The following is a 15307-nucleotide window of genomic DNA, read 5'->3' on the forward strand; positions in this document are numbered from 1 at the left end:
GCCACAGGCTCCTGAGCAATCAGGGAACTGTGATGGCATCAAAGAAACAAAATGAAGCACAAGTAACCAACCTGAAACAAACAGACATTTACAACAGCCTGACAAAGAATTGAAAATACTCATCTTAAAGAAGCTCAGTCAGCTACTAGAGAATACAGATGGACAACTAAGTCATGTCAGAAAACAATACATTATCAAAATGAGTAGTTTAATATATACAGACAGCATAATAAAGAACCAAGTAGAAATTCTAAAATTAAACAGCACAATATCTGAACTAAAAAATTCCACAGAGAATGTCAACAGCAGAGTTGATTAATCAGAAGAATCAGTGAGCTTGAAAACAGAGCATTTGAAATTACTAAGTCACAAGAAGAAAAAGAAAATAAAGAATGAAAAAGAGGGAAGAAAGCCAACAGTACCAATGGTTACCACGAAGCAAAATAATACATGCATTATGGTGGTCCAAGGAGCATCAGAGAAAGAGAAAGGAACAGAAAGTGTAATTAAAGAAATAATTAAAGAAAATGTCCCAAATCTGGATGGGAATGGACATCGACATTCATGAAGCCCAAAAAATCCCAAACAGATTAAATATGAAGAGATCATCAAGACACATCACCACAGCATCTAGTGGATCCACATGTACAGTGCAAATTGAAGTTTTAAGGATTGCTTTTTAGCTATACTGTTGCACAAGAAGGATAAGCCTCCATTTGCTTTCTCTATGCCTTCTGTTAATCAGAAAAGGCCTGCTTCTCATTGTCAATGGTAAGTTTTACCCTGAGGTAAATAACCAAAGAAGCAGAGGCTGAGTTAGAGATGCTTCAGCAAAAAAAAAAAAAAGGGGGCCAAAGGGGCCTTTGCTTCTGTTTCAGTAGATTTAGTAACGTAGGGGTGAGGGTATGTTTCTGTTTTTGCAGGAGATGAACAAACCATGTGGGTGCCCTCAAGATGTAAAGACCATGGAATGGGAGACTAGAGGGATCCATGGATCCCAACCATGGACCGGGTTCCCCCAGTATGAACCATGCTGAGAAACTGCTGGAGCGCCAGGGTTTTACCTTTTGTTGGGATTCAGAGGTACAATAGATGCTTAACGGACCAATGCTTTCACAAAATGGGGAAAGGACAGCCTCTTCAATAAATGGTGTTGAGAAAATAAGTTATTGACATGCAGAAGAATGAAATAACACCCTTATCTCACATCATATGTAAAAATTAACTCAAAATGGACTAAAGATTAAACATAAGGCCTGATACTGTAAAACTACTCCAAGAAAACAGGGGAAAAATCTTCAGGACGTTGATCTGCACAATGATTTCTTGGCTATGACCCCAAAAGCACAGGCAACAAAAGCAAAAATAGATGAGATTACATTAGACTAAAAAGATTCTGCACAACAAAGTAAACAATGAACAGAGTGAAGAGACAACCTACAGGTTGAGAGATCAATATCCAAAAGATCCAAGATTTTGGTTAACATCCGAAATACACAGGAACTCAGACATCTCAATAGCATGCAATCAAATAATCCAATTAAAATGGACACATGGGCAAGGAACCTGAATAGACACTTCTCAAAAGGAGACATAGAAGTGGCCAACAGATACATGAAAAAATGCTCAACATCACTAATCAGGGAAATGCAAATCAAAACTACAGTGAAATATCACTACACACCTGTAAGAATGGCTATTACCAAAAAGACAAAAGGTAACAAGCGTCGATGATGATGGGGAGAAAAAGGAACGCTGGTACACTGTTGGCGGGAATGGAGATTAGTACAGCCATTATGGAAAACAGTATGGAGGTTCCTCAAAAAACAAAACATAGAACAACTATATGATCTAGCAATCCCACTATTGGGTAGACATCCAAAAGAAATGACATCAGTATGTTGAAGAGATATCTTCCCTCCCATGTGCACTGGAGCATTATTTACAATGGTTAAGACATTTAATCAACCTAAGTGTCCATCGATGATGAAAAGGTACAGAAAATGTAGTACACAGACATAATGGATTACCATTCAGCCTTAACAAAGTAGCAAACTCTGTGATTTCTGACAGCATAGATGAACCTGGAGATACTATGCCAAGTGAAATAAGCCAGGCACAGAAAGACAAACACCTTATGATCTCACATATGTGGAATCTTAAAAGTTAATCTTATAGAGGTAGAGAGTAGAATGGTGATTACCAGTGCTGCAGTTGGATGGTGGGTTGGAGAGATGTTAGTAAAAGGATACAAAATTTCAGTGAGACAGGGGGAAATAAATTCAAGAGATGTATTGTGCGACATGCTCACTACAGTTATTAAAACAATGTTGGACAGTTCTTCCTTCTATTCACAGGGAATGTATTCCGTGAAACAAACTGCACATACTCTACTCCCTGATACAAATCAGGATAGTATTGCATATAACTCAGGCATATATGCTTTAACTCATCTCTAGGTTACTTGTAATACCTAATATAATAAACATGCTATGTACACAAGTGCTACACTGCATTGCTTTTTATCTACTTTTATTGATGTATTATCATTTTCATTATTTTTTCCACGTTTTTGATCTGTGTTGTTTGCAACCATGAATGCAGAACCTGCAGATGAGGAGGGCGAAGAGGGCTTATCCCAGGGCTCTGTATCCGTACAGCTGAAAATTGCTGAGTAGATTTTTAAGTGTTCTTACCACAAATACATGATAAGTATGTGAATTAGCTTGATTTAGCCATTCCACAATGTGTACATATTTCAAAACATCATGGTGTACCCCATAAATATATACAATGTTTATCTGTCAATTAAAAGTAAACTGATTTTTAAAAATAGAAGTGCACCTGCTGGACACTTCTCCTCGAGGCTGCGCCTCTGTTGCTGTGAGGCCACTGGCGGCGGGGGAACTTCGTCCTGCCGGGAGATGGTGGCAGAGTCAACTTGGACCTGTGGGGACAAGGCAGAGATGGGCGTGAGTGGCTTCCAGACCTCACCTCTCCCAGGCTCTGTCTCACATTGCCTTCACCCCAAGTGACAAAACCCATCAGAGCTTGGACTTCTTTCCAGCTCCAAACTTTCATTCTTTTGCATCCGTGTTTGTCCCTTGGCCTGTTAGGGCAACTATTTTCTATAAAGAAAAACGCATCTGTGTCCTTTTCTCATATTATAACATAAAATATCTTTACCACAGAAAATGTGAGCAGAAGAGTTATTTTTTTTTTTTATAGAGTCTTGCTATGTTGCCCAGACTAGAATGCAGTGGCTAGTCACAGGTGTGATCATAGTCCACTACAGCATGGAACTTCTGGCCTTAAGTGGTCCTCCTGCCTCAGTCTCCAAAGTAATTTGGATAACAGGGACACACCACTGTGGTTGGCAAGAAAAGATTTTATAAGAATATAAAAGGGCAGGCGCGGCTTCTCATGCCTATAATCCCAGCACTTTGGGAGGCCGAGGGGAGCGGATCATGAGGTCAGGATATCGAGATCATCCTGGCTAACACAGTGAAACCCCGTCTCTACTAAAAACACAAAAAATTAGCTGGGCATGGTGGTGGGTGCCTATAGTACCAGCTACTTGGGAGGCTGAGGCAGGAGAATGGTGTGAATCCGGGAGGCAGAGTTTGCAGTAAGCCGAGATCACGCCACTGCACCTGGGCAACAGAGCGAGACTCCGTCTCAAAAAAAAAAAAAAAAAAAAGAATACAAAAAACACATGAGCCCTTCAAGCAGAAATAGCATCTAATATATTTAGTTTGATCAAGTGTTTAATTTACTAGTGGGTGAATTCTGTCTCTCTTTCTCTCTCTCTCTCTCACACACACACACAAACACACACATAAAGATACACAGTTTTACAAATGAGGGTTATAATATAACCTTAAAGAAAGTCAGGATATAGCATCAAACATTAAGTAATTTCTGCTTTACAAAGGACTTTGACAATCTGTGGTTCCCACTAAATATCAAAGAGGGACACAAAAAGATGAAACAGCAATTCAGGGATTCCGGCCATGATCTCTGTGTTATAAATGACAACGAGAAGACAACTGGAGAATCAGAATAGAGTCTGCTTATTAGATAGTGGTAACGTGTTGATGTTAATTTCCTTGTTTGTAGAAAGTACGCACTAAACAATTCAATAATAGTTTTCATCATGCCAACAGCTATTTTTCAAATTTTTTGCATAGTTTTTGTAACTTTTCTTAAAGTTGGGAGTGTTTTAAAGTACAAAATCAACTTAATTACAAACTTTAATTAAATGTAATATAATTTTGCTCCTGAGCAAAAACAAAACGGTTACAATAAAAGCTACTTCTGTTGGACTCTGTTCAACTGCCTGGATCTAAACGAGACAAAATGTAGCTTTCTTCCACATCAAAGCCTGTCTAGTAGTTGGTGACGGTGAAGCTAACGCATGTTTCCCAAATCCTTCCTTCTCGGGCTACAGTCCCTCTAGGTTCAGGCGATGTCTCTGTCTCCTTTCTCTGCTCTCACACTCTTACTCCATTTGAAGACCAACTTTGCATTTTGTCAATTCTTTTTTTTTTTTTTGGAGACGGGGTCTCCCTCTGTCATCCAGGTTGGAGTGCAGTGGCGTAATCTCTGCTCACTACAGCCTCTGCCTCCCAGGCTCAAGTGGTCCTTCGACCTCAGTCCCCAGGTGACAGGGACCACAGACAGGAGTGTGCCCCAATGCCTGGCGAATATTTGTGTATTTTGTACAGCTGGGGTTTCACCACGTTGCCCAGGCTGGTCCAACTCCTGAGCTCAAGCGTTCTGCCTGCCTGGGCCTCCCAAAGTACTGGGATTACAGGCGCAAGCCACCATACACAGTCCGTTTTGTCAGTTCTTTTTGTGGTCTGTATTCTATTTCCTTGATTTATGTTCCTCCTTGTTACTTTGTTTGGTTTAAATTTATGCTTATATTGTATGATTGATTAATGTAGATCTTCAGGCCATACATTTCACAATTTTTTCTTTTTTTGACAGCTTTAATGAGACACAATTCATATAATTAGTAATTATGATGATTCATATAATTCACCCATTTAACATCTACATTTCAGTAGTTTTTAATATACTCATAGCTATGCAATCATCGCTATAATCAATCTTAGAATATTTTTATCACTCCACAAAGGAACTGCATACCCTTCGGTAGTAACTCCCCATCTCCCCAACCCCCAATTCTTTAACAGAAACATTGAAAGCTGTATTATTTCACCCCGAGCACTGTTAGCGATTTCCAATCAGTTTTGATGTTATATTGTTATTATTATTTATTTTGAAATATTTTACCTTTTGAATTCTTCTCTGAACCACAGATTTTTTTAGAAATGTGCTGTTCAATAACCAAATTTTAGAATTCTCTATGAATACTGTTACTGATTTCCAGTTTCATTTCCTTAAGTGTGGAGATCATATCGTGTGTTTTATAGCCCAGAACCCATCTATCTTGGTGAAAGTATCATGAGCATAGAAAGGAATGAGTGTTCAGTGGATGTTCCACTCCTGCTCTTTAAATGTCAGTTAAATCAAGGTGGTTCACAGTGTGCAGGTCGCCTGCCACTTTACTGGCGTTTTCATCTGATCGTGCTACCAAGTGCAGAGAAACAGCTGATTTAATCTCTTTTTAATTCTGTTTTTGCATCATGTGTTTTGAAGCTGTATTACTAGGCATATATAATTTGTGATTATTATTACACTCCTTGAAGAATTAACCTTTTTAACTACAAAGGTCCCTTTTGATCTCCCATAATATTCTGTGTCCTAAAATTGTTACAGTAGGTAGCTAGTCAGGTATGAGCAGGGCAGGAGAGGGTTCCCCGCTTCTGACACCAGCAGTGTTGGGCGACCATCAGGTGGTTGATAACTGTATCTCTAAAGTAATAACTGGTTAAAGCCGATGCCAGTAAAAGGCAGTCTCCTAATACATAGAAAACACCTGAAACTGATCAGCAGCTTCCCAATGAGATTTCAGGAATAGGGAGAAGTAAGGCAAGATTCTGTAAGCATGCCAACCTATAAAACCCCGACTCAGGCGGGCCGGCTGTGCACTTAGTTTCTCAAGTCACCTGCTCGGCCATCTTCCAAGTTGTACTTTCCTTCTTTTCTTTCAATTTCTTCTTTTCCTTCCTGTTAAAGCTTTTTAATGAATTTCCACTCCTGCTCTGAAACTTGCCTCCGTCTGTCCTTCTGCCTTATGTCCCTCAGTCCAATTCTTTCTTCTCAGGAGGCGAAGAGTTCAAGTTGCTGTGGACTGGTACAGATTCGCTGCCTTCAACGTAGGGTAACTCGGATCTCGTCCACCGCTAACAAAATCAAGTTCATCTGATACTGAGATAGCCACAGCAGTTTTCTTGGCCTTACACTCTGCATGGTGTATCTTTTTCCACCTATTTGCTTTCAACAGACAGCATCTGTGTCTTCCTTTTAAGTCCCATCTCGTATAGACAAGTTACAGCTAAGTCTTATTTTTTTCAGCCCTTCAAACCCTTTCTACCTTTGAACTGTAGTACCCAGTGGATTTACAGTTAGTGCAATAATTGATATCGAAATAGACCTATAAGTTTACCATTTAAACTATGATTGTCTAGTCTAATGTTTTTACTCCTTTTTCCCCTGCACATTTTAATGTTAATTACCTTTTAGAATTCCATTTTAATTGGGTACTGACTTTTTATGCAACATATTTCCATGATCTATGTGCAAGTGCTATAGGGAATACAGTATACACTCAAGCGTTCATATTCTATTGAAGGTTTTTTAAAAATAGATTTATTGAGGTATAATGGATATGAAACAAAGTGTACATTTTTGAAGCATGTAGTTTGGTAGATTGAGATGTATGTATACACTGGAACTACCGCCACAATAAGACGACATGTCTACAGTCCTGCAGTGTTTCTTCATATTTCAGTGTAATCCTCTCTTCCGCTTTGCTCCTATGTCCCCAGCAATGCTTCTGCTTTTTGTCACAATACATTGGTTGCATTTTAATATGATGAGGAATCAGATGGTATGCATTCTGCTTGGGTTCCTTCACACGACATGATTTTCTGTGTGTGTGTGGTTTTTTGGTTTTTTGTTTTTGTTTTATTTTGGTTTTTGGTTTTTTTTTTTTGAGACAGCATTTTGCTATGTTTCCTGGGCTGGTCTTGAACTCCTGGGCTCAAGTGATCCAACCACCTTGGCAGGACTACAGATGTGAGCCATAGCACCTGCCCACCACCCTGGCCCATTGACTATTATTAATTAAAGGCTATTGAAAAACAGCAGCTGCAAGAAGATCATTTTGACCTCTTTTGTGTTTCCTAAAAGCAGGAGATGAAAGTCCCCAGGGAAACATAGGACAATCTCCTTATTCTTAAGGATGAGAAGTGGGAGCCCAAGAGAATACTCTGCAGACCTTGTTAGAATAGAACCACTCATCTTTTTAGCCTCCACACATTTACTTGCTTCTTCACAAGTTACTTGGTCTAATTCAGTATATAACTGACTCTCATTGCTTCTTCTGTGCCAGGTAAAACTTGCATTAAATAAATGTGTGTGTTGACCGGGCGTGGTGGCTCATGCCTGTAATCACAACATTTTGAGAGGCCAAGGCGGGCGCATCACCTGAGCTCGAGTTCGAGACCAGCCTGGCCAACACAGTAAAACCGCATCTCTACTAAAAATACAAAGATTACCTGGGCGTGAGGGAGGGCACCTGTAATCCCAGCTACTCAGGAGGCTGAAGCAGGAGAATGGCTTGAATCTGGGAGGCAGAGGTTGCAGTGATCTGAGATTGCACCACTGCACTCCAGCATGGGCGACAGAGCAAGACTGCATCTCAAAAAGAAAGTAGTATGTGCTTTCCTCCTGTGTACCTGTCTCATGTCAACTGAATTCTCAGACTCAGCCAAAATAAAAATCCTGTCAAGGGGAGCTTAGCTTCCCTCCATGATTCTCAATGGTGACAGTAACCAGACATCATCCTCCAGGCCAAAAATATCATATCCTATGGCCTTGCACCAGCACAGCCTCCTTCCTGTACAGCCTCTCTGGAGGAGGGGGAGGCAAAGGTGGTGAGATCTCATGCCTCCCTCATGCTACCTCCTATTAGTTATATGATTCCTGGTGTCACTTCACCCACCACACCGTGGGCTCCAGGGAGCAGGATTCACATGGGGTTCGTCTGTCCTCCCTGGCTCCAGCAGACTCCAAAGACAATAAAGAGTTCACTGTCTATTTCCTGGGTGAATCACTTTCCCCCCAAGCCCATGAGGTGAATGCAGTGGCGGCCTTGGCTCACCGCCTAAGGACAGGCTCCAGGCTATGGCACAGAGAGGGTACCCCAAAGAGCCATGTGGACTCTGCTGAGGACCCATAGGAGCTCCCAGAGGCCAAGTGCAGGACAGAGATCAGAGAAGCAGCTGCTCAAAGAACTCTAGCCCTGCAGAGGCCCAAATATGGCTGCCATTATACACAAGGTGAGGCCAAAACTGCTGGAGACATTGCTCCTGAATCTCATTTTGCCACTTGTAAGACAGGGAAAACGATCCACCCTCATCTCCCCGGGTTGTTAGGAAAATCCACTACCTGAAGATGTGCAGTTGCTGGCTGGGAGCAGGACACCAGCTGCCCAACAGCACAGGCTGAGGGCATGGCACTGCCCCCACTGTCCCCATCCCCAACCTGGAAGTTAGAGCCTCGCTGCCCCGCCACTCCCGGATACAGGACAGAGGACCGGAACCGGGACCGTGGCCTCTCAGTAGGGGCTGAATGAGCAGCCTCTGCAGCCACCTGGATGGAGACCTTTCCTGCTCACTCTTCGAACTCCAACCCGGGCCGGGCGCCCACCAGAAGGACAACTGGAAGCGTGGCAGGTAAACCAGGCTGTGGCCCTGCAGTGCCATCGCTATCCTCACTTGAGGTCTAGCTCCTCTGTTCCTCGATGGCCCCTCTGCATGGCGCTCCACTCCAGTCTTCAAAAGCTTCCGTCCTAAGCTCAGGGAGCCGGTACTGAGGTGCAGGTAGGAGCAGGTGCAGCCTCTGCTGGGTGGAGGACATATGCCCTGGGGATCCAGAGTCCTGAGTGACTGACACCAGCCCTGAGGATGTGATTTGTCCTCCCACACCTGCTAACACAGCCCTCTGAGGTTTACACAGGGCTGTTGAAGATCTTTATCTCCTCTTCACTTTACTGGCATGAGCTGGGGCCTCACCAGTGTCACAGAGCTGGAGGGGAAGCACAGCAGGGCCCAGGTGATCCCAGTCTCCAATCTCAGGAGTCCTTGAGAGCCTCAGAGTCTGAGATTCTGAGCTGTTGGAACTTGTCACTTCCTCCTTTGATGAAGAGAGGGATGGCGTGGAAGGACCTGACACAGAGATTGGACCAGCCCAACATTAACAGAGCCAGGACCTCAGGTCAGGAACTGAGCTCAGCTCCAGGCTCATCTGATGTCCTCCTGACAGCCTGAGGATGGAGACCTTATCTCCAGTCAGAGGCATGGCAGCTGGCAGGGACTGGCCCCAGCTGACCACGGTTTTCCAAGTGCACAGCTGGGAATTTGGTCTTCCCTGCTGCCTTCCCCTGCTGTCTCATCTGGATCCCCCGATCATCTACTCCCAGTACCAAAAACTCCTGTATCCTTGAAAATTCCTAATACCATGAAGGAGTGAAAATGCATAACAATGTGATGAATCACGTTTTACCTCCTACACTAGCAACGAATGAAAGCTAAGTGTAGCAAGGGTGTAGGGGCACAGGCACATTTGTGGACTAGGTGTGACCGTAAGCTGGGTTCAGTGGTTTTTTGGAGGAAAATTCGTGAACATTTAAAGAAACTTCTGAAGTGATTTATCCCGCAGAAGGAGAAGTAGAATTCAACTTGTAAGGAATTGTCCAATAAGCTGGTGCACATGGATATGTGGACACATGATACATACAAGGGTATTTAGTATAATGCTGTTGGAATTAGCAAAGGCAAAGTCAGGATGGGATCTAACCAACTTCCCCTAGGCAGCAACAGTGAATTAACCTGTGGCTTACCCATGCAGTAAAATACAATACCCTTGTTTAAAGGAAGATCAATCTGAATGTACTGCCATAAAACATCTAATGTGATCTGTGTTAGCTTCAAAATTTTAAAAAGCGATTGTGCATTGAAATGCATTTAATAAGGCAAGACTGATGGAGGGATCAAAGGCTCCTTTGGGATGTATAGAGTTCACATTCCCAAAACTGTGAAATTCATGTTGCTGGCCTTGTCTACACTGGTCATCCACACATTCTCTCTTCAGGGCCACTGTCCTGACACAGCCATTCTTCTAGCTGCCTCAGGTAGGTCCACTCACTATAAACTACTGTAGAAGTCAGCTGTGTTATTTTTGAGAGGTGAAAATGTTACCGCTTTTTGAATTTAGTATGAATTTGTTGAAAGAAAACATGCAAACTCTCATGGTTCCTATAACCTTGTTTTGTCCTCCCTCTTTTTTGGTATTATAGAAGGAGCCTTAGCTCTCTTGGGAGAAACGTCAATCAGTCTGAGAAAGTCCTGGCGGTCTGCACATTTTATTTATAATATGTCCTTATTGCGCACCCCACCACCAATCTCAGTTTCCAAAGCCAACTCACAACGAGAACTTTACACCTTTCATGCTGAAGGAAGGGGCCAGCCTGTGGTCCTGCCCGTGGGATGCAGAGGGGACACACGGGTGACAGTGGAAGACACTGACTGCAAGCACCTTGGTTAACCGCTTCCTGCCACTCTCAGGGCAGAGGAAGTGAACGTTGCAAAAAAAGCATTGGACAGCTTTTTCACTCCCTGTTTGTTAAACCGATCTCCAAGGAACACGTTTAACAATGTAAACATAGAGTTACCTTTTTTTTTTTTTTTTGGATAGTCTTGCCCTGTCGCCCAGGCTGGAGTGTATTGGTGCAATCTCGGCTCACTGCAACCTCTGCCTCCCGGGTTCAAGCAATTCTCCTGCCTAAGCCTCCCGAGTAGCTGGAACCACAGGCGCACGCCGCCATGCCCGGCTAGTGTGTGTGTGTGTGTGTGAGTGAGAGATGGAGTCTCGCTCTTGTCCTCCCGGCTAATTTGTGTGTGAGAGAGAGAGAGAGTGTGTGTGTGTGTGTGTGTGAGAGAGAGAGAGATGGAGTCTCGCTTTTGTCCTCCTGGCTAATTTGTGTGTGAGAGAGAGAGTGTGTGTGTGTGTGAGAGAGAGAGAGATGGAGTCTCGCTTTTGTCCTCCTGGCTAATTTGTGTGAGAGTGTGTGTGTGTGTGTGTGTGTGTGAGAGAGAGAGAGATGGAGTCTCGCTTTTGTCCTCCTGGCTAATTTGTGTGAGAGTGTGTGTGTGTGAGAGAGAGAGATGGAGTCTCGCTTTTGTCCTCCTGGCTAATTTGTGTGAGAGTGTGTTTGTGTGTGTGTGTGTGTGTGAGATGGAGTCTCGCTCTTGTCCTCCCGGCTAATTTGTGTGAGTGAGTGTGTGTGTGTGTGTGACGGAGTCTCTCTTTTGTTCCCCATGCTGGAGTGTGATGGCGCGATCTCGGCTCACTGCAACCTTCGCTTCCCGGGGTCAAGCGATTCTCCTGCCTGTCGCTTCCTGGGTTCAAGCGATTCTCCTGCCTCAGCCTCCTGAGTAACTGGGATTACAAGCTGCTGCCACCACGTCCGGCTAATTTGTATTTTTAGTAAACAGGGGGTTTCACCATGTTAGCCAGGCGGGTCTCCAACTCCTGACCTCAGGTGATCTGCCCGCCTCGGTCTCCCAAAGTGCTGGGATTCTAGGCGTGAGCCACTGCGCCTGGCCTGGGTTAACGTTATTAACTAACTAACTAACTAACTAACTAACTAACTAACTAACTAACGAAAGAGGCAACCGCGCTGTGGCTTCCTGAGATTCATTCCGGAGTTTCCATCTTGACTCCCTCCCTCCGTTGATTCTGGAACTTACTCCGGGACAGCTCAGTGCGGTCCTCGCCTCACGGGACAGCTAGGGGGAGCGCGCGCTCTGCTCCCTCGCGGCCGGGTCGCTCCTGCCCAGCCAGGGGACCCCAATCTTCCCGACTCCGATGACTGGGTAGTCCTGCCCCGGCACGCCCTGCCGCAGGCGACCCGGGCCTAGCGTCCCCGCCGTGTCCCCCTCTCTCTCTGCCCACTCCCGGCGCCAGGTGCGCTCTTCCCCAGCCAGGGACCGCGGCGGGTACTCACCAGCAGCGGAATCACGATGATGACGAAAACAAACGTAAGGGTCTTGCGGCCAGCAGCCATGGTGTGGTTCCCGACGCCGTCCTGGCTCCTAGAGAGCGCCCTGCTCGAGCGCTCGAGGCGGTCGGGGCGCTCTGTCCGCAAAGTCCTATGAGAAGGGAGGTGGGTGGAGGCTTTTCGTCCCCCTGAAGTTTGGGTAAAAAGCGCCAAACTCAATCAGAAACCGTCCGGAAACGGTCCCCGTAGCCCATGCGCCTGGAAAAGTTTCCGCAGCTACACTGCCAGAATTGGCGCGCGCCTCCACTTTTATACCCCGGAGGAAAAGGCGTGGTCACTTGTTCTCCCTTCCCGCAGTCACTTCCAGGCACTCAGAAAAGGGGCACGGCCTCCCCCAGTACCTCGGGGAGGGCCCAGGTTGTGTGCGTGGGTGCATGGACGAAGAGGAACTACTTCTTGCCGGCAGTGGTGACCCAGGCCTGTGGTTTGATTCGGAGTCCTGTGTCAGGCTGTGGCAAGCAGAAGGGGCAGGAGCTGAGGCCGCTTCCACTGCCTTTGCTGTAGTCAGGAGTAGTGAGGGTTCAAAGCGACACTGGAGGCCTGTCACAGGGCCTGCTCCTCCCGGGACACTGTCTCTCCTCTTGTTAAGCCTAGAACTGCTTCCACAGCTTAAGGACTTAAGTCCACTCTTAACTTCTGCTCCCACTCCCTCCCCAACCGGCCTCGCGACCACTGCTCTGATGCCACTGCCTCCCAGCCCCCCCTTGCAGCTGTGACTCAGCACCAAAGCTTCTCTGGCAGGGGCTTGCCCCTCAGTAAGCGGGTGCCTGGCACCAAGGAGGACCCAGTGGCCTGTAGTGGACAGAATGAGAAGGAGCCTTAGAGGCCATGGCAGACGCGTGCAGAGGAGGCTGAGGAGTAGGTGGGAGGGGAGAGGAGAAGCCGAGGGCATCCCAGCCACAGCCTGGCACCCACTGCATGGTCAAGGCACAAACACTCCTGACCAGCCTTCAGGGCTCTAGTACTGAGGCCCCATGGGGACAGGGGAGTCAGGGGAATGGCTTCCAAAGCATTTCCCCAAGTCTAGTTTCTACCCAGGTCCAGCTGTCTGACCTTGGGCTACTTACCTCCCCATCAAGTTAAGGACACTGCTGCTGTGAGGACAGACCCAATGTGTGGTATTGAAGGGTGCCAGCTGGTGAGCCTAGACAGTCAGGTCAATGGCACGACTCCTAGACCCTTGGGGTCAGTCGGCTCCTGACCCCTCACATGGTGGATAGAAGAGGATAGCACTATAGAAACTAAGGTTTTATGGCTCATGAGAAACCTGGGATTGAAATGTCATCCTCTCCACAGGCTTGGATTTGAGCGATGGAGCACCCTGAGCACCTGCCAGGCCCCAGGCCCTGAGTTAGGATCAGAAATGTGTGCCAGGTCTCCATGGCACTGAGGAGTTTGTGGGGTCAGGAATGTGTGCTGGGTGCAGATCCAGGCAGGAGGTGAGAGGACAGGGACTTCAGGAAGACTGACAGCATTAACACAGAGCCACCAAAGCCTGCAGGAAAGTCTTTAGAGCACCTCAGGCCCCTTGGCCCTGGAGGCTGGACCACACAGTGTAGACTAGAAACCAGATTGCAGGTAACGACGCATTCTCTGTGCCCTATGTGGGACACTGACTAGGGCTAATGGCAAAAGGCTGTGAGCACCTCCCGGGAACTGGGCCTTTAGACTATAAAGTTTCCATTTAAGAGGGACTTACTAGCTTGCGTTGGAACACTAACTGAAGCTCCCCCTGTGACTGAAAGACATAAAATAATCTTGAAACCTGAAAAACTCGTGATGTCTTCAGTGATCTTGGAAAAGCTGTAACGGGGAGGGCAGTCCCAGAAGAGTTCTATTACAAAATGGAAATCGTTTATATGCGATCCTGGTGCCTAAGGAAGGCAAAGAGGAGACACTCATGAGCAGGGAGCCTCTGTTCCTCTCAGACTGACTCTAGAACTGGGTGAGGAGCTGCTGGATTCTAGGGTCAGCTGGACACTTCCCTATACACAGCTCTTTACTGACTGACCAAGAGCTACTTAGTTTGTAGACCGTTGTTCCTAGATGAATAGAGCAACAAGAGCGAGACTCTGTCTCCAAAAACAACAATAACAACAACAACAAAAACAAAGTATAAAACCAAACTGTGCTCTGACCACCTTGGGCCATGTCATCAAAAGCTCCTGTGGCTATGTCATGGGTGCGCATCTTCAACCTGTCTCTGATTTTCATGGTTTACATAAGTCTGCCTTTCTTCATGGTCCAGGATACAGAGCCCTCCTGTGCAAATAACTCACAATCTTCCCACACTCAGCTATCATCAGACACCTGCAGGTTGGCTCACTGCAACCTTGGCTTATCAGTACTGGACAAAGCCCTCTTCAACAGTCGTCATAAATGCTAGCCTATAAAATCTCCAACAAGCCTTTGTCACTTTGCAGTCAGCTCCTCTTCTGCGGGCTTGCCCATTGCCTCCTTGCTACACGTTTTCCTACTTTCTCTAATAAATCTGCTTTATCTACTTATTTATTTATTTATTTATTTATTTATTTATTTAGAGATGGAGCTTCACTCTTGCTGCCCAGGCTATAGTGCAATGGTGCGATCTCGGCTCACTGCAACCTCCACCTCCAGGGTTCAAGCAAGTCTCCTGTCTCAGCCTCCCGAGTAGCTGGGATTACAGGCATGTGCCAACAAGCTCGGCTAATTTTTGTATTTTTTAGTAGAGACAGGGTTTCACCATGTTGGCCAGGCTCTTCTTGAACTCCTGACCTCAGGTAATCCACCCGCCTTGGCCGCCCAAAGTGCAGGGATTACAGGCATGAGTCACTGCACCTGGCCATAAATCTGCTTTTCTTTACCTACAACTGTTTTGGAAAAATCTTTTATTATTATTATTATAATAATACTTTAAGTTCTAGGGTACATGTGCACAATGTGCAGGCTTGTTACATAGGTATACATGTGCCATGTTGGTGTGCTGCACCCATCAACTCGTCATTTACATTAGGTATTTCTCCTAATGCGATCCCTCCCCCCGACCCCCACCCCATGACAGGCCCCGATGTG

At 45.7% G+C, this 15307-nt stretch overlaps 1 protein-coding gene across 3 annotated transcripts in view; it reads right to left on the reverse strand.

The window, feature by feature from the left end:
- LOC101004811 (tumor necrosis factor receptor superfamily member 10D-like) overlaps positions 1–12642 on the reverse strand; it is a 28004-nt gene extending 15362 nt beyond the window's left edge. Inside the window, exons 1-2 of one of the 3 annotated variants that reach the window (XR_004181769.1) lie at positions 12203–12642; positions 2845–2947 (exon numbers count right to left, since the gene is read on the reverse strand). Coding sequence is in view for 2 of the 3 variants with exons in the window: in XM_031662504.1 (XP_031518364.1) it covers positions 2845–2947; positions 12203–12262 (163 nt within the window). In the remaining variant the exon portion in view is untranslated. The remainder of the gene's footprint in view (positions 1–2844; positions 2948–12202) is intronic. The other 2 variants (XM_031662504.1, XM_031662503.1) reach the window with 2 other exon arrangements.
- Between the last annotated feature and the right edge of the window lie 2665 nt (positions 12643–15307).

This window comes from Papio anubis, unplaced genomic scaffold, assembly GCF_008728515.1.
Source record: "Papio anubis isolate 15944 unplaced genomic scaffold, Panubis1.0 scaffold690, whole genome shotgun sequence".
Classification (NCBI taxonomy): domain Eukaryota; kingdom Metazoa; phylum Chordata; class Mammalia; order Primates; family Cercopithecidae; genus Papio; species Papio anubis.